Source organism: Anomaloglossus baeobatrachus, chromosome 6, assembly GCF_048569485.1.
Source record: "Anomaloglossus baeobatrachus isolate aAnoBae1 chromosome 6, aAnoBae1.hap1, whole genome shotgun sequence".
Classification (NCBI taxonomy): Eukaryota; Metazoa; Chordata; class Amphibia; order Anura; family Aromobatidae; genus Anomaloglossus; species Anomaloglossus baeobatrachus.
This window is the reverse complement of record NC_134358.1, coordinates 556854090-556880963: the sequence shown is the minus strand read 5'-3', so window position 1 is coordinate 556880963 and position 26874 is coordinate 556854090. Positions and strand designations below refer to the sequence as shown.

The 26874-nt window shown below is 41.8% G+C and overlaps 1 protein-coding gene across 1 annotated transcript in view; it reads left to right on the top strand.

Moving 5' to 3' along the window:
• The window catches only part of THSD7A (thrombospondin type 1 domain containing 7A), a 701817-nt gene that overhangs the window by 617972 nt on the left and 56971 nt on the right, over nucleotides 1–26874 (top strand). Inside the window, exons 18-20 of the mRNA XM_075315710.1 lie at nucleotides 4247–4252; nucleotides 8524–8657; nucleotides 11638–11791. Coding sequence (XP_075171825.1) covers nucleotides 4247–4252; nucleotides 8524–8657; nucleotides 11638–11791 — 294 coding nt within the window. The remainder of the gene's footprint in view (nucleotides 1–4246; nucleotides 4253–8523; nucleotides 8658–11637; nucleotides 11792–26874) is intronic.

Sequence of the window (26874 nt, the reverse complement as noted above, 5' to 3'; positions counted from 1 at the left end):
CAGACTTGTACCTTCAATATATGAAGACCTATAAAACTGCATAAGAGTTGTGTACACAAAACAATTAGAAAGTTGTACAATTTATAAGTAAGTGTCACTTCTCTTATTGAAAATGCATTGGGGCAACAATAAAACAATAATCGCACTGCAATACTATAATAATAGTTATTATAACAAAAAAAATATATAGATATATATATATTAATTAAAAAAGTATATTTTTTTAAATAATAAGGTATTTTTTTGTTTTGTATTTATTTATTATTTAAAAAAATATAAATTTTTATTAATATATATATTAATACAAAAAGTATATTTTTTTAAATAAGAAATAAAAAATACAAAACAAAGAAATACCTTATTATTTAAAAAAATATACTTTTTTTATTATATATATATATATATTAATAAAATAAAGTATTTTTTTAAATAATAAGAAAAAAATACAAAACAAGATAATACTTTATTATTTAAAAAAATATACTTTGTTTTATTAATATATAAATTATTAATAAAAAAAGTATATTTTTTTTAAATAAATAAAAAATCTAAAACAAAAATACTTTAAAAAATATACTTTGTTTTATTAATATATATATATATTAATAAAAAAGTATATTTTTTTAAATACTAAATAAAAAATACAAAACAAAATAATACCTTACTATTTAAAAAAAAAAATATACTTTGCTTTATTAATATATATATTGTTAATAAAAAAAAAGTATATTTTTGTAAATAATAAATAAAAAATATAAAACAAAAAAATACCTTATTATTTAAAAAAATACACTTTGTTTTATTTATATATATATATATATATATATATATATATATATATATATATATATATATATATATATATATAATACAAAAAGTATATTTTTTTTAAATAATAAATAAAAAATACAAAACAAAATAATACCTTCAAATAAATAATTGAAAAAGAATTTGAAAAATAGACCTGAATTTGTTTTTTTACAATTCAGACACTTTTTCCAGCAGAATGTTACCTTCTATTTATTGCCGGTGAAAACTTTTCACGCTACCGAAAGTCTAATTTCCTATTTGCACATTTAGGTTATTATTATACCTGAATTAAATTTTGCTGCTTTGCTTTAGGCGTTTTTTCCCCTTCATCATCATTAATGTTTCCAGCTAATAAAGTCGTGTACTGGTTTATTTTTTTTACTGCCAAACAACTATAAAAATCAGTTTGCGAATTTGCCTCCAACAACATTTTTTATTGCTGGAGTGAAACCTTATGAAATAGTTTAATATGTGATAACAGGCCAAGATTTTAGATAGATTTGTATTGTGAAACCATGGGCACATACAGTGGGAAAATAAGTATTTGATCCTCTGCTGTTTTTGCAAGTTTTCCCACCTACACAGAATGGAGACGTCTGTAATTTTTATCGTAGGTCATTTCAACTGTGACTGACAGAATAAAAAAATCCATAAAATCCCAGTGTATGATTTATAAATAATTAATCTGCATTTTATTGCATGAAATAAGTATTTGGTCACCGACCAACCAGCAAGAATTCTGCTCACAGACCTGTTATTTTACTCCTACTCTGCACGCACCTGTGTGAACCTGTTACCCGTATAAAAGACCCCTGTCCACACACTCAATCAATCACATTCCAACCTCTCAACCGTGGCCAAAACCAAAGAGCTATCTAAGGACACCGGGGACATAATTGCAGATCTGCACAAGCTGGGATGGGCTACAAAACAATTGGCAAGCAGCTTGGTGAGAAGGCAACAACTGTTGGCACAGTTATTAGAAAATGGGAGAAACACAAGATGACTGTCATTCTTACTGTCTGGGGCTCCATGCAAGAGCTCACTTCGTGGGGTAAGGATGATTCTGAGAAAGGTCAGGAATCAGCCCAGAACTACATGGGAGGACCTAGTCAATGACCTGAAGAGAGCTGCGACCACAGTCTCAAAGATTATCGTTAGTAACACACTACGCTGTAATGAATTAAAATCCTGCCGGACGTGCAAGGTCCTCCTGCTTATGCCAGCTCATGTCTAGACCCATTTGAAGGTCACCAGTGATCATCTGGATGATACAGAGAAGGCATGGGACAAGGTCATGTGGTCAGATGAGACAAAAATTGAACATTTTGGTATCAACTCCACTCGCCATGTTTGGAGGAAGAAGAAGAATAAGTACAACCACAAGAACACTGTCCCAATCGTAAAGCAGCATTGAAGATGGGTCGTGGTTGAGTCTTCCAGCATGAGAATGATCCGAAACATACAGCCAGGGCAACTAAGCAGTGACTCCGTTATAAAAATTTCAAGATGGTGGATTGGCTTAGCCAGTCTCCAGACCTGACCACAATAAAAAATCTTTGGAGGAGAAGAAACTCAATGTTGTCCAGTGACAGTCCTGAAAACCTGAAAGATCTGGAGAAGATCTGTATGGAGAAGTGACCTGAAAGATCTGGAGAAGATCTGTAGGGAGAAGTGACCTGAAAGATCTGGAGAAGATCTGTATGGGGGAGTGACCTGAAAGATCTGGAGAAAATCTGTATGGAGGAGTGACCTGAAAGATCTGGAGAAGATCTGTATGGAGGAGTGACCTGAAAGATCTGGAGAAGATCTGTATGGAGGAGTGACCTGAAAGATCTGGAGAACATCTGTACGGAGGAGTGACCTGAAAGATCTGGGAAAGATCTGTACGGAGGAGTGACCTGAAAGATCTGGGAAGATCTGTATGGAGGTGTGACCTGAAAGATCTGAAGATGATCTGTATGGAGGAGTGACCTGATGGATCTGGAGAAGATCTGTATGGAGGAGTGACCTGAAAGATCTGGAGAGGATCTATATGGAGGAGTGACCTGAAAGATCTGGAGAGGATCTGTATGGAGGAGTGACCTGAGAGATCTGGAGAAGATCTGAATGTAGGAGTGACCTGAAAGATCTGGAGAAGATCTGAATGTAGGAGTGACCTGAAAGATTCGGAGAACATCTGTATGGAGGAGTGACCTGAAAGATCTGGGGAAGATCTGTATGGAGGTGTGACCTGAAAGATCTGAAGATGATCTGTATGGAGAAGTGACCTGATAGATCTGGAGAAGATCTGTATGGAGGAGTGACCTGAAAGATCTGGAGAAGATCTGAATGTAGGAGTGACCTGAAAGATCTGGAGAGGATCTATATGGAGGAGTGACCTGAAAGATCTGGAGAAGATCTGAATGTAGAAGTGACCTGAAAGATCTGGAGAGGATCTATATGGAGCAGTGACCTGAAAGATCTGGAGAGGATCTGTATGGATGAGTGACCTGAAAGATCTGGAGAAGATCTGTACGGAGGAGTGACCTGAAGATCTGGGGAAGATCTGTATGGAGGTGTGACCTGAAAGATCTGAAGATGATCTGTATGGAGAAGTGACCTGATAGATCTGGAGAAGATCTGTATGGAGGAGTGACCTGAAAGATCTGGAGAGGATCTATATGGAGGAGTGACCTGAAAGATCTGGAGAAGATCTGAATGTAGGAGTGACCTGAAAGATCTGGAGAGGATCTATATGGAGTGGTGACCTGAAAGATCCGGAGAAGATCTGTATGGAGGAGTGACCTGAAAGATCTGCAGAGATCTATATGGAGGAGTGACCTGAAAGATCCGGAGAAGATCTCTATGGAGGAATCACCAAAATCCCCGCTGCAGTGTGTGCAAACCTGGTCAAGAACTACCAGAACGTCCGACCTCTGTAACTGCAAACAAAGGTTTCTACTAAATATTAACTTCTGTTTTTCTATTGTATAAAATACTTATTTCATACTATAAAATACAGATTAATCATTTATAAATCATACAATGGGATTTTTTGGATTTTTATTCTGTCACAGGTGAAGTTACCTACGATAACAATTACAGACGTCTCCATTCTTTGTAGGTGGGAAAACTTGCAAAATCGGCAGAGGATCAAATACTTATTTTCCACACTGTAGGTTTGTAAGATAAGATATATTTTCTCCCTACAAAACTTTTTTCAAGTCTTTCCATTGTGGATTAGTCTGATCTGTAAACCGCGGAATGTTCCACATTTCCATCAGAAAGTTCTTCTATTGTGGAATGTTCTGACGTTCTGTAATAAGGATAGAATAGAGTCATATAATGTATGGAGTGTGTGTATTATGTTTTGTTACATTATTATCATCTTTCTAATCATGTCCCATCTTCTTTTCCTCCTTTTTTCTGTCTTTGGCTTCCCGGCACATCACAGGCTCAGGTAAGGATCACAGCAGTTTTTTTAAGGCAACAGCTTATAATTATTAATGTGCCGCCCCATGTTTTGCTGTGGGATGACTTTACTTTTTGTACAGGACTTTTCCTAAAAGGGTTCATTCACATGCAGCTTTGCCACTGTTCCAATTATCTAATGGGGACTGGTAAAAATCTATGCAAATGTTCCAGAGTATTGATGCCGGCATCTGACAATGGCCTATTGCTGAAATTAGGTTTTAATTTAAATTATTTTTGATATCACTATATTAAAAATACTACAATTCTTGACATTTTCACACTGAACAACAGGCGTAGTATTAGAGTGTTACTTCCTGATGATCACATGGACAAAGAAGTATTAATTTAGCATGCTCTCATCAGGGCAAAGGTCATTGTAAAGGGATGAGGAGGAGGTGAGCTGTGACATCAGCTATTGTGAATGGTTTATCTTGTGCTATCTACTGTATATAGAGATATTATCAGTCATTGTACAGGAGGAGGTGAGCTGTGACATCACCTATTGTGAATGGTTTATCCTGTGCTATCTACTGTATATAGAGATATTATCAGTCATTGTACAGGAGGAGGTGAGCTGTGACATCACCTATTGTGAATGGTGGATCCTGTGCTATCTACAGTATATAGAGCTATCAGTTATTCTACAGGAGGAGGTGAGCTGTGACATCTATTGTGAATGGTGGATCCTGTGCTATCTACTGTATATAGAGATATTATCAGTTATTCTACAGGAGGAGGTGAGCTATAATAATAATAATAATTTTATTCATTTATATAGCACTATTAATTCCACAGCGCTTTACATACATCAGCAACACTGTCCCCATTGGGGCTCACAATCTAAGGTCCCTATCAGTATATTTTTGAATTGTGGGAGGAAACCGGAGTACCCGGAGGAAACCCACGCAAACACGGGGAGAACATACAAACTCCTTGCAGATAGTGTCCTTGGTGGGATTTGAACCGAGGACCCCAGCGCTGCAAGACTGCAGTGCTAACCACTGAGCCACCACAAGACTGCAGTGCTAACCACTGAGTCACCACAAGACTGCAGTGCTAACCACTGAGCCAGCTGTGACATCTATTGTGAATGGTGGATCCTGTGCTATCTACAGTATATAGAGACATTATCAGTCATTGTACAGGAGGAGGTGAGCTGTGACATCTATTGTGAATGGTGGATCCTGTGTTATCTACTGTATATAGAGATATTATCAGTCATTGTACACGAGGAGGTGAGCTGTGACATCTATTGTGAATGGTGGATCCTGTGTTATCTACTATATATAGAGGTGGTAAGCAGAGAGCAAACAAAAAACACATCTCAAATAAAAGGAATGTAAATGTGTGCCCAAAGTCATGGATAATGGCTAATACAGAAATCAAGATTCAAAGAGAAAAAATTCTGTACAACAGCAGCCAAGTCATTTAAAAAATACAATTCTTTATTAGAAAATTGTTAAAAATAACAATTACAGATGTTATAAACAGTGGCCAGCAGGTGGCGCCAACAAAAACACGAGAACTGCAACATAGGATAATGGTTGGTGTAGGGATTCTCATCAATCCAAAAGGACCTCTGATAGTGACTATGTAGAAATATGAAAACCAAAATGGTCTAAGGCGGGCTTTGCACACTACGACATCGCAGGTGCGATGTCGGTGGGGTCAAATTGAAAATGACGCACTTCCGGCATCGCATGCGACATCGTAGTGTGTAAAGGCTCGATGATACGATTAACGAGCGCAAAAGCGTCGTAATCGTATCATCGGTGCAGCGTCAGCGTAATCCATAATTACGCTGACGCGACGGTCCGATGTTGTTCCTCGCTTCTGCGGCAGCACACATCGCTGTGTGTGAAGTCAAAGGAGCGAGGAACATCTACCGGCGTCACCGCGGCTTCCGTAGGATATGCGGAAGGAAGGAGGTGGGCGGGATGTTTACATCCCGCTCATCTCCGCCCCTCCGCTCCTATTGGCCGCCTGCCGTGTGACGTCGCTATGATGCCGCACGACCCGCCCCCTTAGGAAGGAGGCGGGTCGCCGGCCAGAGCGACGGTCGCAGGATGGGTGAGTCCATGTGAAGCTGGCGTAGCGATAATTTTCGCTACGCCAGCTATCACACGATATCGTACCTGCGACGGGGGCGGGGACTATCGCGTGCGACATCGCAGCATCGGCTTGCGATGTCGCAACGTGCAAAGCCGCCCTAAGAGTCAAAGCATTACAAGGCCTGCCGTCACTGTCAGAGCGGAGTAAGGAGGATCCCAACAAAAAATTATAAATTTGAAAATAAACACAAAATAAACAGCAGTGAATACCTCGTGTTGATGAGAGCGCCGGCACGGTCCCTACATGCACGTTTCGGTATACGCCTTCTTCTCATGTTTTGGTCTGTTGGCGCCACCTGCTGGCCACTGTTTATAACATCTGTATTTGTTATTTTTAACAATTTTCTAATAAAGAATTGTATTTTTTAAATGACTTGGCTGTTGTTGTACAGTATTTTTTCTCTTTGAATAATGTATATAGAGGTGTTATCAGTCAATGTACAGGAGGAGGAGGTGAGCTGTGATATCACCTATTGTGACTGGTGAATCCTGCATTATCTACTTTATATAGAGGTGTTATTAGTCATTGTACAGGAGGAGGTGAGCTGTGAGATCATCTATTGTGAATAATGGATCCTGTGTTATCAACTATATATAAAGGAGTTATTGTACAGGAGGAGGTGAGCTGTGACATCCTCTGTTGTGAATGGTAGATCCTGTGTTATCTATTGTATATAGAGGTGTTATCAGTCATTGTACATGAGAAGGTGAGCTGTGATATCCCCTATTGTGAATGATGGATTCTGTGTTATCTACTGTATATAGAGGCGTTATCAGTCATTGTATAGGAGGTGTATATATACAGAACAGGAATAAAGAGGCAGATTTAATTATTATTATAGGGCTTGCTGAAGTACAATGCGCTGAGTTGATAAAGAGGTGCTCATCTCTTAAGTGAGTTTGGCGTATCATCTGAGTGTCATGCACCAAAAACTCTGGCATTTTTGATAAAGTGGATTTTTGAGTGAGACTCCGCCTCATCCTGGCTCCATTTTAGCGTAAAAAGGCCAAAAAACACAACAATTTTATGCTACTCCACTCTTCAAAGATTTTACGCCTTTTTTCTTGCATAAAAGCTTTGACAAATCAGTCCAGTGTAGGGCATAGCGGCCATTGTGAAAATTGCTGATTTTGTTTTTATTAATCATAAATCAAATTCCAATTACAATTAATGTATTTCCTAAATAACAAATTGTATTTACTTGTTACTTTTTGCTACTTAATTATTTTTGTTACTTTTGCACATTTGTTACTTTTGCACCTTTGTTCCTTTTGCACATTTGTTACTTTTGCACATTTGTTCCTTTTGCACATTTGTTCCTTTTGCACATTTGTTACTTTTGCACATTTGTTACTTTTGCACATTTGTTACTTTTGCACATTTGTTACTTTTGCACATTTGTTACTTTTGCACATTTGTTACTTTTGTACATTTGTTCATACATTTGTTCCTTTTGCACCTTTGTTCCTTTTGCACCTTTGTTCCTTTTGCACCTTTGTTACTTTTGCACATTTGTTCTTTTTGCACATTTGTTACTTTTGCACATTTGTTACTTTTGTACATTTGTTCATACATTTGTTACTTTTGCACATTTGTTCCTTTTGCACCTTTGTTACTTTTGCACATTTGTTACTTTTGCACATTTGTTACTTTTGTACATTTGTTCATACATTTGTTACTTTTGCACATTTGTTACTTTTGTTACTTTTGCACATTTGTTACTTTGCATCTTTGTTACTTTTGCACATTTGTTCCTTTTGTACATTTGTTCTTTTTGCACATTTGTTACTTCTGCATATTTGTTACTTTTGTGTTTCCAGAAATCCATCTCCTCTTGTAAATGCACCTTTGTAGATTAGAGGACACACTTCACAGACAGAGATGACTTCATTTTCTGGGAATATATAGTAATAATCTGATATCTGGCGGCCGGGTGCCTGAGAGGCTACAAATGCCATTTGCAGATCACTTTACAATATGAAATAATCTTGCAGGCGGCAGAAATGCTTTTACCTGCAGACGATGTGGTGTCGCCTTACAAGGCTCTTAGGGGCTCTATGGAATCAGATGATTGAATCTTCCGGGCATTTATCCGCCCTCCCATCATAGCGAGCTGAATCCAATAATCTATACATTCCTATGTAGGTGTATGAAGTGGTCCCGTGTCACAGCGACTGCAACCAGTATGTATGGATCACCGAGCCGTGGAGCGTATGCAAAGTCACCAATGTGGACCTGAAGCAGAACTGCGGAGAAGGGGTCCAGACCAAAAAAGTCAGGTAAAGGAAAACTCCTCTTTCTGCACATTGTTCTCAGTCATAATCACAATTGGCTTTTGTGCAATAAAATAAATTTAGAACTTGATTTTGTTGTTTTTACTAAGCTGTCCCTCAAGCTAGAGGTCCCTATGCTATCCCTAACCTCAGGGATACTCCTTATGGTGGAGAGGCCTGAGTCTCCTTCCTGGCCCTGCTCCTGACCAATGCTGATCTTATTCCCCCTCCTTGAGAAAGGCGGGTATGTGTTAGGGCCAGATGGACGGGCAGACCTGGGAGGTGGATCCACTGGGCCGAACTCCCTGATGAGGGAAAGGAGTCCGGTAGCCGGAGCACTTTAGGTAGCAGAACAGTCCGTGCACTGGAAGACAATGGAGAAGTCCCTGGGACCACGAGGTCACTGATGGTGGTCCGGGTGACGGAGCTCAGGTTCGGAAGCCGTGATGATGTTAGGCGGGGTCCGGAACCGTTGGAGCGAGATGACGGGTCACCGCAGGGATCCGAGATGGTACGGACTGTCAGGATGGCAGATGGGCAGCGTTCGGGGTTCGAGACACAGCAGGACTGGATGGCGATGCAGGATCGGCTCTAGAAGACAGAGAGGTAAGTATCTCACAGAACACAAGGAGACCTGACTCCTAGCTTGGGAAAACACGAAGAACAGGCCCCGCTCCCTTGGACATTAACCCCCTATATACCCTGTACCTGTGTGCATCATTTCCTGTCAGTGGACACTGGCCCTTTAAGAAAGGGTCAGTGACCGCGCGCGCGCCCTAATGCGCATGCGCGCGGCTCGGGTGCCAGAAGCCAACACAGGAAGCTGAGAGGAGGACGCAGCAGAGCCGGCCATGGACTGGGAAGCCGACGGGCGCCGGGAGCGGGGACCAGGAGGCCTGGGAAGCGCGGGCACTGGAGGCTGGAGAGCGGGGAGCGTGGCAGGTGAGCCGGGGAGCGGAGCAGAGGACCCGGGGAGCGGAGCAGAGGACCCGGGGAGCGTGACAGTATGGCTATGTGCGCACGTTGCGTACAGTCACTGCAGAAATTTCTGCAGCGATCTGAAGAGCACATGTGCGCTTTAAATCGCTGCAGAAATGTCCGTAGTGAAAGCCGATTCCATGCGCTCTGCCTGCAGCTCCTGCCATAGACAGAGCAGGAGCTGCCGGCAAAGCGCATGGAAGAAGTGACATGTCACTTCTTTTTACGCAGCGCTTCGGCAGTAGCCGAAGCGCTGCGCTCTAAAACGCCACGTGCGCACGGCCCCTGCACAATCTCCATAGACTGTGCAGGGGCCGCAGGACGCATGCAGTTACGCTGCGCTACAAAGCGCAGCGTAACTGCATGTATTTACGCAACGTGCGCACATAGCCTTAATGTAAAATAAATGAAGAAATTGATTTTTTTGTGGTTCCGAAGCTGTCCCTCAAGTTAGGGGGACCCTACTCTATCCTTAATCTCTGAGATACTCCTTATGGTGGAGAGGCCTGAGTCTCCTTCCTGACTTTACTCCTGACCAATCCTGATCTTAATCTCCCTCCCCCGAGAGAGGAACAAGAGAGGAGGGTAAATGTAGAAATTGCTTTTTTTGTGGTTCCTAAGCTGTCCCTCAAGCTAGGGAGCCCTGTGCTATCCCTAATCTCAAGGATACTCCTAATGGTGAAGAGGCCTGAGTCTCCTTCCTGGCCCTGCTCCTGATCAATCCTGATCTTACCCCCCTCTTTCCTGAGGAAGAGATGAGACAGTAGTGTAAATGTAAAATAAATCTAGATATTGCTTTTTTGTGGTTCCTAAACTGTCCCTCAAGCTAGGGGGGACCTCAGTGATACTCCTGATGGTGGAGAGGTCTGAGTCTCCTTCCTGGCCCTGCTGCTGACCAGTCCTGAACTTATTCCCCCTCCCCCAAGGAAGGGGTGGGAAAGGAGTGTAATAAAATCCACAGATAAAGACAGATTAGGGAAAACCAAAAACTCTGTCACACATCGCACACATAGGATAAGACAAAAAGAGATTCAGGAGGAAAACAAGAGCAGGAAGGAAGTACAAAACAACAGGGGTAAACTTCAAAACCGCACCAAGCAATAAGCACAACTTTGACCAGAAAGTCTAAGACACCACACCTCACAAACCAACATAGAATGAACTATAGTTGGCATGGGTGGAAGGTTTAAACCAGCATAAATAGGAGGGGAGCAGATGTGATAGGTCTCCCCACGACATGTGACCAAAGGAGCAAACACACCCGGAGAGATTAACTCTTGCTAGCCTGCCTATGAATCAGCACACAGAAGGTCGACGCCTGAGTCTGCCTGTGTTGATCCCAGACACCAGAGAAACCATCGGGTGGAGTGTCAGAATGTGCAATCTGAACAGCGTCCAATGCCGCCATGACAGTTGGCAAAGTTTGCGTAAAAGCTCCTGTGACACTAGCCTTTGAAGCTAAGACATACTTACAGTTCTTGATATTTTTTATCCGAAAATTTGGCAAATTTCTGATTATTGGCAACTATGCAGTAGAGCTAAGCTGCAATACCAGACACAACCTATACATAAGTGTGGCGCTATATTTTGGATGAAAATAGCTATTTTTTAACTCCTGAGCCACGCTTTAGTCTAAGTCAAAGGTATCCTGGGAATGGTTGTAATTAATTGGAAAGGGTATAGATGTCATATTCAAAAATGAATAACTAAAGTGAGGTGAGTAACCAAAATTAAGCAAAAATTGTACTACCTATATGAAACATTGGGGGTGGTTTTTTTGTTTTTGTTTTTTTTTAATAAACAATTTCTGAATTGTGCTAAAATTAATTAAAAACTTAAAAGGAATTTGTGACAAGGAATAAGAACATTGGAGATAATTCCCACATTTCCAGGAAAGTGAAGCTCGGCTTATGGTTTATTCAGCAGCGCAGCCTGCTGGTGAGAGGGGGTACTGCAGTGCGGTGACTCCATACAGCGCCAGCAAGCGTGTGATTGTTTCTCTCATCAGATGCATGCAGAACACAGTGGACGGCCCCGCAGATGTCGTAGAAGACTATCTATGTGAGCCAGAAGAGATGCCTTTAGGAGCCCGAAATTGCAAACTGCCTTGTCCTGAGGACTGTGTCATGTCGGAGTGGAGTGAATGGAGCAGGTGTCCTTTGGTAGGTAACCGAGACCTCCCACCACACCAACATCAGACTATAACATCTGTCACCACCATGTGAAACACTACAATAAGAATAAGATTCCCCCAGCAGAATACTGAGTGCAGCTCTGGAGGATGTAACTCAGGATCAGTACAAGATAAGTAATGTATGTACATAGTGACTGCACCAGCAGAATAGTGAGTGCTGGTCTGGGGTATAATACAGGACATAACTCAGGATCAGTACAGGATCAGTAATATAATGTATGTAAACAGTGACTACTCTAGCAGAATAGTGAGTGCAGCTCTCGATATAATACAGGAGGTAACTCAGGATCAGTACAGGATAAGTAATGCAATGTATGTACACAGTGACTGCACCAGCAGAATAGTGAGTGCAGCTCTGGAGTATAATACAGGAGGTAACTCAGGATCAGTACAGGATCAGTAATGTAATGTATGTACACAGTGACTGCACCAGCAGAATAGTGAGTGCAGCTCTGGAGGATAATACAGGAGGTAACTCAGGATCAGTAATGTATGTACACAGTGACTGCACCAGCAGAATAGTTAGTGCAGCTCTGGAGTATAATACAGGAGGTAACTCAGGATCAGTAATGTAATGTATGTACAGAGTGACTGCACCAGCAGAATAGTGAGTACAGCTCTGGAGTATAATACAGGAGGTAACTCAGGATCAGTAATGTAATGTATGTACACAGTGACTGCACCAGCAGAATAGTGAGTGCAGCTCTGGAGTATAATACAGGAGGTAACTCAGGATCAGTAATGTAATGTATGTACAGAGTGACTGCACCAGCAGAATAGTGAGTACAGCTCTGGAGTATAATACAGGAGGTAACTCAGGATCAGTAATGTAATGTATGTACACAGTGACTGCACCAGCAGAATAGTGAGTACAGCTCTGGAGTATAATACAGGAGGTAACTCAGGATCAGTAATGTAATGTATGTACACAGTGACTACTCTAAACACCAATAGTTAGCGAAAGATACCCATATCACATCATAGAATAATTAATGTTTCAATAGTCAAGTATAAAGATCATAATACATGTGAGGGTATATTGGACCAATAGGACCATTTGGATATAATATAAATCACCAAAAAAGAGGAACCGAACAAGAGGTCATAAAATACAATTTTTGTTAATATCTATTGAAATATTAAACATTACATATATGTTTTAAAAAAAAAGGCACACTGTAACTGAAAAAAGGGGGCGTCACAAAATTTCACATAATATCATACAGTGGTGTAGGTGAACTTGCAGGAGATAATACAATCATATAATGTATATATTGTAAATACAAGTATGTATATACAGTGCCTACAAGTAGTCTTCAACCCCCTGCAGATTTAGCAGGTTTGATAAGATGCAAATAAGTTAGAGCCTGCAAACTTCAAACAAAAGCAGGATTTATTAACAGATGCATAAATCTTACAAACCAACAACTTATGTTGCTCAGTTCAATTTTAATAAATTTTCAACATAAAAGTGTGGGTCAATTATTATTCAACCCCTAGGTTTAATATTTTGTGGAATAACCCTTGTTTGCAATTACAGCTAATAATCGTCTTTTATAAGACCTGATCAGGCCGGCACAGGTCTCTGGAGTTATCTTGGCCCACTCCTCCATGCAGATCTTCTCCAAGTTATCTAGGCTCTTTGGGTGTCTCATGTGGACTTTAATCTTGAGCTCCTTCCACAAGTTTTCAATTGGGTTAAGGTCAGGAGACTGACTAGGCCACTGCAACACCTTGATTTTTTCCCTCTTGAACCAGGCCTTGGTTTTCTTGGCTGTGTGCTTTGGGTCGTTGTCTTGTTGGAAGATGAAATGACGACCCATCTTAAGATCCTTGATGGAGGAGCGGAGGTTCTTGGCCAAAATCTCCAGGTAGGCCGTGCTATCCATCTTCCCATGGATGCAGACCAGATGGCCAGGCCCCTTGGCTGAGAAACAGCCCCACAGCATGATGCTGCCACCACCATGCTTGACTGTAGGGATGGTATTCTTGGGGTCGTATGCAGTGCCATCCAGTCTCCAAACGTCACGTGTGTGGTTGGCACCAAAGATCTCGATCTTGGTCTCATCAGACCAGAGAACCTTGAACCAGTCTGTCTCAGAGTCCTCCAAGTGATCATGAGCAAACTGTAGACGAGCCTTGACATGACGCTTTGAAAGTAAAGGTACCTTACGGGCTCGTCTGGAACGGAGACCATTGCGGTGGAGTACGTTACTTATGGTATTGACTGAAACCAATGTCCCCACTGCCATGAGATCTTCCCGGAGTTCCTTCCTTGTTGTCCTTGGGTTAGCCTTGACTCTTCGGACAAGCCTGGCCTCGGCACGGGTGGAAACTTTCAAAGGCTGTCCAGGCCGTGGAAGGCTAACAGTAGTTCCATAAGCCTTCCACTTCCGGATGATGCTCCCAACAGTGGAGACAGGTAGGCCCAACTCCTTGGAAAGGGTTTTGTACCCCTTGCCAGCCTTGTGACCCTCCACGATCTTGTCTCTGATGGCCTTGGAATGCTCCTTTGTCTTTCCCATGTTGACCAAGTATGAGTGCTGTTCACAAGTTTGGGGAGGGTCTTAATTAGTCAGAAAAGGCTGGAAAAAGAGATAATTAATCCAAACATGTGAAGCTCATTGTTCTTTGTGCCTGAAATACTTCTTAATACTTTAGGGGAACCAAACAGAATTCTGGTGGTTTGAGGGGTTGAATAATAAGTGACCCTCTGAATAAACTTTTCACAATTTAAAAAAAAAAATAAAAAAAGAAATAACATTCTTTTTTGCTGCATTTCACACTTCCAGGCTGATCTACAGTCCAAATGTCACAATGCCAAGTTAATTCCGAATGTGTAAACCTGCTATATCTGCAGGGGGTTGAATACTACTTGTAGGCACTGTATGGATCAAACCACATATACACATATGCATAAGTATATAGGCAGAAAGCACTAAGAACTGCAGCTAATTACAAGCCACAGCAGCACAAACACCTATCTCCGTAATAGCCAGTGCAGTTCACCCAGACCACAGCAAAAGGTTACAATTCATGCAGGAGGCAGTAATAAATAGAGGAAAAACCTTCAAGGTGTCAGAGTAAACATCAGGGTACACATAATAGTGAATTATTTACTCAACTAATGATGAGATACTGCTTCCTGGTTTGGAGAGGGACGCCCACACCCCGACGCGCACGTTTCGTTGCCGTCTTCTTCAGGGGGTCGAATATTATGTGATATTATGTGAAATTTTGTGATGCCCCCTTTTTTCAGTTACAGTGTGCCTTTTTTTTAAAACATATATGTAATGTTTAATATTTTAATAGATATTAACAAAAATTGTATTTTATGACCTGTTGTTCGGTTCTTCTTTTTTGGTGATTTACAGTGACTACTCTAGCAGAATAGTGAGTGCAGCTCTCGATATAATACAGGAAGTAACTCAGGATATGTAATGTAATGTATGTACACAGTGACTGCAACAGCAGAATAGTGAGTGTAGCTCTGGAGTATAATACAGGAGGTAACTCAGGATCAGTAATGTAATATATGTACACAGTGAATGCACCAGCAGAATAGTGAGTGCAGCTCTGGAGTGTAATACAGGAGGTAACTCAGGATCAGTAATGTAATGTATGTACACAGTGACTGCACCAGCAGAATAGTGAGTGCAGCTCTGGAGTATAATACAAGAGGTAACTCAGGATCAGTACAGGATCAGTAATGTAATGTATGTACACAGTGACTGCACCAGCAGAATAGTGAGTGCAGCTCTGGAGTATAATACAGGAGGTAACTCAGGATCAGTAATGTAATGTATGTGCACAGTGACTGCACCAGCAGAATAGTGAGTGCAGCTCTGGGGTATAATAGTTATCTGCTTAGTTGCAGTTTCCTCGCTGCATGGCTTCATACATCGCAGAGTCTATAGGGAGTCACATACAATACTGGATCTACAGACTTCAGTCAGTCCATGTACAGGACAGGATATACCCGGGGCCCCCAAACACCACTCAGCGCCTGATAATAAGTCACATTCCACTTGTCAGCTCCACAGAGGCAGGAAAACGACTTATTGAATATTCCCCTCTTCTACTACAATGGGTAATGACATTAATTAGGTGTCAGACAATGGCAGGTTGGTGGAATACTAATTATTCCAATGCCAACCTTGCAGCCATAATTTCAAACACTTTACATCATAGACACAATCTAATTAGTATGTAAATATAGCGGTGGTGTCTGCCAGGCAGACGAGGTATTAGATTAATGAGGACAAATATAGATTATAGTGGTAAGCTTCATGTTTCTGGGCATTGTGGAGTTGGGGAGCTGGCCCTTTAAGAAATGGCAGCGCTTTATAGACATATATAAACTTGTGCTTCCCCCCTTTAAACAAAAAACATTACCCCTTAAAAAAAGCACAGTTAATATTTTTCTTTGGTCATCGTCTTCTGTCCACAACTGTTTTGGTGTTTCATAGTTTTCTGGTAAAGAAAATATAATAATAAATATATTTTTTAACGGATAAAAAAATAATTAAAAATAGTTATTTTGTATTAACGTGATCATTGCAACATTATAATTCTGTAAAAAAAGTGAAATAGAGTGACTTTGCATTCCACTAACTAAAAAAAGGAGCTTGCATGGTACGTATATGTTCACATAGCATTATTTATTATTAATTTGCTTCCAAACTACAAACGGCTATCATAGAAGCCCAGACACACAATAAAATATAATTCATTTTTTATTTTTTATTAGTATAAACAATCTTTAGTGCAGGCAGTGGTAAGGACCAACATAATATGCATGATATTCATATATGCTCTAGACAAGGTAATGTCACAAATATATTACATTTCATAAACATCATATATATCTGTAATTTAGTATCCATAATTCCAATTACTCTCACTCATAAAAATATATATCGAGGAAAATAGATTATCCACCATACAATATGTGAGCTAAATTGATGTAAATAAGGCCACATGGCTGATAACAATCCTATCAAAGCGGATCTTAGCTAGTTAGATAAATACCGCCAATGTATATATGAGGTCAAGCAACAATTGTTATATATCAGAAATAATTATATATATCTTAAAGTGGTCAGTCCTAATAGTTGTATAGCACCACCGGCTCACTAAGCCCAACCCTATCACAGTCAGGACTGAATATACCACAAGTTTTTATATATATCACCTCCAATATACACAGTGGTGGTAATCATCACCCACAAAATGACGTAGATTGCAAACTGAATCAGGCTTGCAATCACATATATTGCAGTATAGATACCATCTATCTGTACCTACTAGCTATCACCATTAGATGTCACTGCAGCCATAAAACATACATATATATATATATATATATATATATATATATCACATTACACTGATCACCTGAGATCATCATCAAGCTGTTAAATTAGCCAGGTGGCTAGCCATGTCTCAACATACCCACACCAGAGACAGGCAACAAACAGTGTAACCAGACATAAGGAGCATTAGAAAAGAGACATTACCAGTCAGGAGCATAGACGTCCGACACGTGTTTCGATAGACTCTTCGTCAGGGGGCGTGTCTAAGTTGCCAAACAGGGAGGTTTAAATAGTGCCCACCTCCAATCACCATAAGGAACCAATTATGACGCACAGGATGCCCCGGTGACTCACCGGCTCCCAGCCAGCGGCCGCGTCACGGATCAACCCGCCCAGGCATATATGCCTCAAGCAGAGGAGAGCCGTACAGATACAGCACACTGGGTGAGAGCCGGAACACCTCGGCATCTGTGCGTGCAGGAACCAGGCAAGGATCAAATCCCTATTATATCGGGCAAACATGCAATTATGTTTTTAATAATAAATATAAAGGACAATTGTCCCAATCAACAGTGAAAACATGCAAACATATACACATATAGAATAGTCGATTCCATTACAATTAACAAATAGAACATATTATCGGTGTGAGTGGTCACAAATGTTTAAAGAAACAGACAATAATCATATGCCAGTTTAAACTCACATATTATACCCAAACAATCATTATTGTAGCGATATTATAGTAGACATCATTAATATATTCTTAGCAAGTCGATGAAATTTAAAAATGTGGGGTCTCCCATCATATATATATCCCGATCGGCAGTTGTATAGAAATTCAAAAAAATGACTGAAGCCTTAGACATCCACATTCTCCAAACAACAAATGATAGGTATTAGACATAAATATATCCATTTCCGTGGCCATCCACACCAATCACTAGTATTTGTCTTCATGGATCAACTATTAGCCTTAAAAACATAAATAGAAAAAGGGCAATTAGACAAAAATTAATTACACCATAAAAACAAAACCAGCATATAAGGCAATTATTTAGATATCTGGTTACACTCTACCCGGTCAACTCAAACCCTAATCCTAAATTACACTACAGGAACGAGGCGAAACTGATGTTCTCATTGAGGCCAGATGGACACACAGTACCAAGTGTATATATCCATCTGGCCTCAAGCTGGGCAAGGCGCCTGCTGACTTCACCACCTCGTATGCCCAGATCTATCTGGTCAATGCCCCTAACCCTAAACAACTTACTATTGCAATCATGATGGTTACGAAAGTGCTTCGGGATTGTTTTAAGACTTGCCACATCAGTCGCATCACGAGCTGCGTCAATACCCAACACATGCTCGCGGACACGTACCTTCAACTGACGTGTAGTAAGACCAATGTAGATCTTTGGGCACGGACAAGTGGCATAGTATATTACTGCTTTAGAATTACATGTAATTCTTTTTTTGATCTGATATGTACACGTGTTCTTAACGTCAGTGAAGGTACTCTCGCGGCACATGTTGGGGCAAGCTACACAATCCCCACATGGAAATGATCCCACTCTTTGATTAGTCTTAGAGGTATTTAAAAAAGTCCTATCAGTCACATTACCCTCATAGTGACTATGGATAAGATGGTCACGTAGGTTCCTAGACCTACGCATGGTAATAGAGAGGTGTGCCGGGACAATTTTCTTTAGGGTTGCATCGGCCTGTAAGATGGGCCAGGCCCTTTCAAGGCATTCCCGTATCGAGGGGATCTGGGAGTTATAGTTCGTAATAAAACGAACCTGGTCAACAGGTGCAGGTTTAGGAGAGGGATACAGAAGTGAACCCCTTGAAGAATATTTAGCTCTATGATAGGCTTTCTTAATGATTCTTCTGCTGTATCCCCTCTCTCTAAACCTCCCCATTAGAGCCGAGGCCTGTTTCTCAAAGTCCTTATCGGAAGAACATATTCTCCGTAATCGGAGGAATTGTCCGATTGGTACAGACTTAATCATGTATCGTGGATGCGATGATGACGCATGAAGGAGCATGTTTGTTGAGGTAGGCTTTCGGTATAAATCAGTTTGTAAAAAATCATCAGAATCTCTTCTCACCAAAACATCCAGGAACTCAATTTCATCAGATGACCACTTAAAAGTGACCTTAATGTTGCGCCCATTCGAGTTCACTCCCTCCATAAACAAATTCAGTTCATCAATAGTCCCCTGCCAGATAAGGAAGACATCATCAATGTACCGCGCCCAAAAGAGGACGCCGTCCATCAACGGCCTCCCATCTGTCAGGAGAAGGTCCCTCTCCCACAGCCCCAGGAATAGATTAGCATAAGCTGGGGCAAAAGCCGCCCCCATTGCTGTACCCTGGAGCTGCAGGTAAAAGGACCGTAAAAATATAAAGAAATTATGAGTGAGGGAGAACTCAAGTAGGCGCAACACAAGGTCACACAAATCAGATGGTAAATTAGACCTTGTGTCTGACAGATGGGAGGCCGTTGATGGACGGCGTCCTCTTTTGGGCGCGGTACATTGATGATGTCTTCCTTATCTGGCAGGGGACTATTGATGAACTGAATTTGTTTATGGAGGGAGTGAACTCGAATGGGCGCAACATTAAGGTCACTTTTAAGTGGTCATCTGATGAAATTGAGTTCCTGGATGTTTTGGTGAGAAGAGATTCTGATGATTTTTTACAAACTGATTTATACCGAAAGCCTACCTCAACAAACATGCTCCTTCATGCGTCATCATCGCATCCACGATACATGATTAAGTCTGTACCAATCGGACAATTCCTCCGATTACGGAGAATATGTTCTTCCGATAAGGACTTTGAGAAACAGGCCTCGGCTCTAATGGGGAGGTTTAGAGAGAGGGGATACAGCAGAAGAATCATTAAGAAAGCCTATCATAGAGCTAAATATTCTTCAAGGGGTTCACTTCTGTATCCCTCTCCTAAACCTGCACCTGTTGACCAGGTTCGTTTTATTACGAACTATAACTCCCAGATCCCCTCGATACGGGAATGCCTTGAAAGGGCCTGGCCCATCTTACAGGCCGATGCAACCCTAAAGAAAATTGTCCCGGCACACCTCTCTATTACCATGCGTAGGTCTAGGAACCTACGTGACCATCTTATCCATAGTCACTATGAGGGTAATGTGACTGATAGGACTTTTTTAAATACCTCTAAGACTAATCAAAGAGTGGGATCATTTCCATGTGGGGATTGTGTAGCTTGCCCCAACATGTGCCGCGAGAGTACCTTCACTGACGTTAAGAACACGTGTACATATCAGATCAAAAAAAGAATTACATGTAATTCTAAAGCAGTAATATACTATGCCACTTGTCCGTGCCCAAAGATCTACATTGGTCTTACTACACGTCAGTTGAAGGTACGTGTCCGCGAGCATGTGTTGGGTATTGACGCAGCTCGTGATGCGACTGATGTGGCAAGTCTTAAAACAATCCCGAAGCACTTTCGTAACCATCATGATTGCAATAGTAAGTTGTTTAGGGTTAGGGGCATTGACCAGATAGATCTGGGCATACGAGGTGGTGAAGTCAGCAGGCGCCTTGCCCAGCTTGAGGCCAGATGGATATATACACTTGGTACTGTGTGTCCATCTGGCCTCAATGAGAACATCAGTTTCGCCTCGTTCCTGTAGTGTAATTTAGGATTAGGGTTTGAGTTGACCGGGTAGAGTGTAACCAGATATCTAAATAATTGCCTTATATGCTGGATTTGTTTTTATGGTGTAATTAATTTTTGTCTAATTGCCCTTTTTCTATTTATGTTTTTAAGGCTAATAGTTGATCCATGAAGACAAATACTAGTGATTGGTGTGGATGGCCACGGAAATGGATATATTTATGTCTAATACCTATCATTTGTTGTTTGGAGAATGTGGATGTCTAAGGCTTCAGTCATTTTTTTGAATTTCTATACAACTGCCGATCGGGATATATATATGATGGGAGACCCCACATTTTTAAATTTCATCGACTTGCTAAGAATATATTAATGATGTCTACTATAATATCGCTACAATAATGATTGTTTGGGTATAATATGTGAGTTTAAACTGGCATATGATTATTGTCTGTTTCTTTAAACATTTGTGACCACTCACACCGATAATATGTTCTATTTGTTAATTGTAATGGAATCGACTATTCTATATGTGTATATGTTTGCATGTTTTCACTGTTGATTGGGACAATTGTCCTTTATATTTATTATTAAAAACATAATTGCATGTTTGCCCGATATAATAGGGATTTGATCCTTGCCTGGTTCCTGCACGCACAGATGCCGAGGTGTTCCGGCTCTCACCCAGTGTGCTGTATCTGTACGGCTCTCCTCTGCTTGAGGCATATATGCCTGGGCGGGTTGATCCGTGACGCGGCCGCTGGCTGGGAGCCGGTGAGTCACCGGGACATCCTGTGCGTCATAATTGGTTCCTTATGGTGATTGGAGGTGGGCACTATTTAAACCTCCCTGTTTGGCAACTTAGACACGCCCCCTGACGAAGAATCTATCGAAACACGTGTCGGACGTCTATGCTCCTGACTGGTAATGTCTCTTTTCTAATGCTCCTTATGTCTGGTTACACTGTTTGTTGCCTGTCTCTGGTGTGGCTAATTTAACAGCTTGATGATGATCTCAGGTGATCAGTGTAATGTGATACATATATATATATATATATATATATATATATATATATATATATGTTTTATGGCTGCAGTGACATCTAATGGTGATAGCTAGTAGGTACAGATAGATGGTATCTATACTGCAATATATGTGATTGCAGGCCTGATTCAGTTTGCAATCTACGTCATTTTGTGGGTGATGATTACCACCACTGTGTATATTGGAGGTGATATATATAAAAACTTGTGGTATATTCAGTCCTGACTGTGATAGGGTTGGGCTTAGTGAGCCGGTGGTGCTATACAACTATTAGGACTGACCACTTTAAGATATATATAATTATTTCTGATATATAACAATTGTTGCTTGACCTCATATATACATTGGCGGTATTTATCTAACTAGCTAAGATCCGCTTTGATAGGATTGTTATCAGCCATGTGGCCTTATTTACATCAATTTAGCTCACATATTGTATGGTGGATAATCTATTTTCCTCGATATATATTTTTATGAGTGAGAGTAATTGGAATTATGGATACTAAATTACAGATATATATGATGTTTATGAAATGTAATATATTTGTGACATTACCTTGTCTAGAGCATATATGAATATCATGCATATTATGTTGGTCCTTACCACTGCCTGCACTAAAGATTGTTTATACTAATAATAAAAAATAAAAAATGAATTATATCTTATTGTGTGTCTGGGCTTCTATGATCGCCTTTTCTCCTTTCTTGTTCACATGTTCATGCGATTTGCCCTCACACGTAGTCCTATCTGATGATTAGATTGATGATTTCTACTATATATAATGAATATCAGTCCACTGTATCTCACCCTTTTTTCCAAACTACAAAGGCTAAGCCACTTTCTAAAAAACAAAAGAGATAACAGTTGGGAGGGAGGTTGTACACAATGTATCAAAACCAAGGTGATGGGGAAAGCATCTACAGTCTCAGGGAGGGCAGAGAAAATAGGCGGGACATAAGGACAAAAGCACTTGAAAAGGAAGTAAGTGCAGGATAGAAGCTGTGCTCATATATGAGATAGTCAAGAGTGGAGCTATCTAATTTCACAGACATCACATCCAGTCTATATTACTGGGAGAGACACACAGACCTCACATCCAGCCTATATTACTGGGAGAGACACACAGACCTCACATCCAGCCTATATTACTGGGAGAGACACACAGAGCTCATATCCAGCCTATATTACTGGGAGAGACACACAGAGCTCACATCCAGCCTATATTACTGGGAGAGACCCAGACCTCACATTCAGCCTGTACTACTGGGAGAGACACACAGACTTCACATCCAGCCTATACTACTGGGAGAGACACACAGACCTCACATCCAGCCTATATTACTGGGAGAGACACACAGAGCTCACATCCAGCCTATATTACTGGAGAGACACCTAGAGCTCACATCCAGCCTATATTACTGGGAGAGACACACAGACCTCACATCCAGCCTATATTACTGGGAGACACACAGACCTCACATCCAGCCTATATTACTGGGAGAGACACACAGACCTCACATCCAGCCTATATTACTGGGAGAGACACACAGAGCTCACATCCAGCCTATATTACTGGGAGAGACACACAGACCTTACATCCAGCCTATATTACTGGGGGACACACAGAGCTCACATCCAGCCTAGATTACTGGGAGAGGCACACAGAGCTCACATCCAGCCTATATTACTGGGAGAGACACACAGAGCTCACATCCAGCCTATATTACTGGAAGAGACACACAGAGCTCACATCCAGCCTATATTACTGGGAGAGACACACAGAGCTCACATCCAGCCTATATTACTGGGAGAGACACACAGAGCTCACATCCAGCCTATATTACTGGGAGAGACACACAGAGCTCACATCCAGCCTATAATACTGGGAGAGAGACACAGAGCTCACATCTAGTCTATATTACTGGGAGAGACACACAGACCTCACATCCAGCCTATATTACTTGCAGAGACACACAGAGCTCACATCCAGCCTGTACTACTGGGAGAGACACACAGACTTCACATCCAGCCTATATTACTGGGAGAGGCACACAGACCTCACATTCAGCCTATACTACTGGGAGAGACACACAGACCTCACATTCAGCCTATATTACTGGGAGAGAGACACAGAGCTCACATCCAGCCTATATTACTGGGAGAGACACACAGACCTCACATCCAGCCTATATTACTGGGAGAGACACACAGACATCACATCCAGCCTATATTACTGGAGAGACACCTAGAGCTCACATCCAGCCTATATTACTGGGAGAGACACACAGACCTCACATCCAGCCTATATTACTGGGAGACACACAGACCTCACATCCAGCCTATATTACTGGGAGAGACACACAGACCTCACATCCAGCCTATATTACTGGATAGACACACAGACATCACATCCAGCCTATATTACTGGGGGACACACAGAGCTCACATCCAGCCTATATTACTGGGAGAGGCACACAGAGCTCACATCCAGCCTATATTACTGGGAGAGACACACAGAGCTCACATCCAGCCTATATTACTGGAAGAGACACACAGAGCTCACATCCAGCCTATATTACTGGGAGAGACACACAGAGCTCACATCCAGCCTATATTACTGGGAGAGACCCAGACCTCACATTCAGCCTGTACTACTGGGAGAGACACACAGACTTCACATCCAGCCTATATTACTGGGAGAGGCACACAGACCTCACATTCAGCCTATACTACTGGGAGAGACACACAGACCTCACATCCAGCCTATATTACTGGGAGAGACACACAGAGCTCACATCCAGCCTATATTACTGGAGAGACACCTAGAGCTCACATCCAGCCTATATTACTGGGAGAGACACACAGACCTCACATCCAGCCTATATTACTGGGAGACACACAGACCTCACATCCAGCCTATATTACTGGGAGAGACACACAGACCTCACATCCAGCCTATATTACTGGAGAGACACACAGACATCACATCCAGCCTATATTACTGGGGGACACACAGAGCTCACATCCAGCCTAGATTACTGGGAGAGGCACACAGAGCTCACATCCAGCCTATATTACTGGGAGAGACACACAGAGCTCACATCCAGCCTATATTACTGGAAGAGACACACAGAGCTCACATCCAGCCTATAATACTGGGAGAGAGACACAGAGCTCACATCCAGTCTATATTACTGGGAGAGACACACAGACCTCACATCCAGCCTATATTACTGGGAGAGACACACAGAGCTCACATCCAGCCTATATTACTGGAAGAGACACACAGAGCTCACATCCAGCCTATAATACTGGGAGATAGACACAGAGCTCACATCCAGTCTATATTACTGGGAGAGACACACACCTCACATCCAGCCTATATTACTGGTAGAGACACACAGAGCTCACATCCAGCCTATATTACTGGGAGACACACACCTCACATCCAGCCTATATTACTGGTAGAGACACACAGAGCTCACATCCAGCCTATATTACTGGTAGAGACACACAGACCTCACATCCAGTCTATATTACTGGGAAAGACACACAGACCTCACATCCAGCCTATATTACTGGGGGACACACAGACCTCACATCCAGCCTATATTACTGGGGGACACACAGAGCTCACATCCAGCCTATATTACTGGGAGAGACACACAGAGCTCACATCCAGCCTATATTACTGGGAGAGGCACAGACCTCACATCCAGCCTATATTACTAGGAGAGACACACAGACCTCACATCCAGCCTATATTACTGGTAGAGACACACAGAGCTCACATCCAACCTATATTACTGGGAGAGACACACAAAGCTCACATCCAGCCTATATTACTGGGAGAGACACACAGACCTCACATCTAGCCTATATTACTGGGAGACACACACCTCACATCCAGCCTATATTACTGGTAGAGACACACAGAGCTCACATCCAACCTATATTACTGGGAGAGACACACAAAGCTCACATCCAGCCTATATTACTGGGAGAGACACACAGACCTCACATCTAGCCTATATTACTGGGAGACACACACCTCACATCCAGCCTATATTACTGGTAGAGACACACAGAGCTCACATCCAGCCTATATTACTGGGAGAGACACACAGACCTCACATCCAGCATATATTACTGGGAGAGACACACAGACCTCACATCCAGCCTATATTACTGGATAGACACACAGACATCACATCCAGCCTATATTACTGGGGGACACACAGAGCTCACATCCAGCCTATATTACTGGGAGAGGCACACAGAGCTCACATCCAGCCTATATTACTGGGAGAGACACACAGAGCTCACATCCAGCCTATATTACTGGAAGAGACACACAGAGCTCACATCCAGTCTATATTACTGGGAGAGACACACAGAGCTCACATCCAGCCTATATTACTGGGAGAGACCCAGACCTCACATTCAGCCTGTACTACTGGGAGAGACACACAGACTTCACATCCAGCCTATATTACTGGGAGAGGCACACAGACCTCACATTCAGCCTATACTACTGGGAGAGACACACAGACCTCACATCCAGCCTATATTACTGGGAGAGACACACAGAGCTCACATCCAGCCTATATTACTGGAGAGACACCTAGAGCTCACATCCAGCCTATATTACTGGGAGAGACACACAGACCTCACATCCAGCCTATATTACTGGGAGACACACAGACCTCACATCCAGCCTATATTACTGGGAGAGACACACAGACCTCACATCCAGCCTATATTACTGGAGAGACACACAGACATCACATCCAGCCTATATTACTGGGGGACACACAGAGCTCACATCCAGCCTAGATTACTGGGAGAGGCACACAGAGCTCACATCCAGCCTATATTACTGGGAGAGACACACAGAGCTCACATCCAGCCTATATTACTGGAAGAGACACACAGAGCTCACATCCAGCCTATAATACTGGGAGAGAGACACAGAGCTCACATCCAGTCTATATTACTGGGAGAGACACACAGACCTCA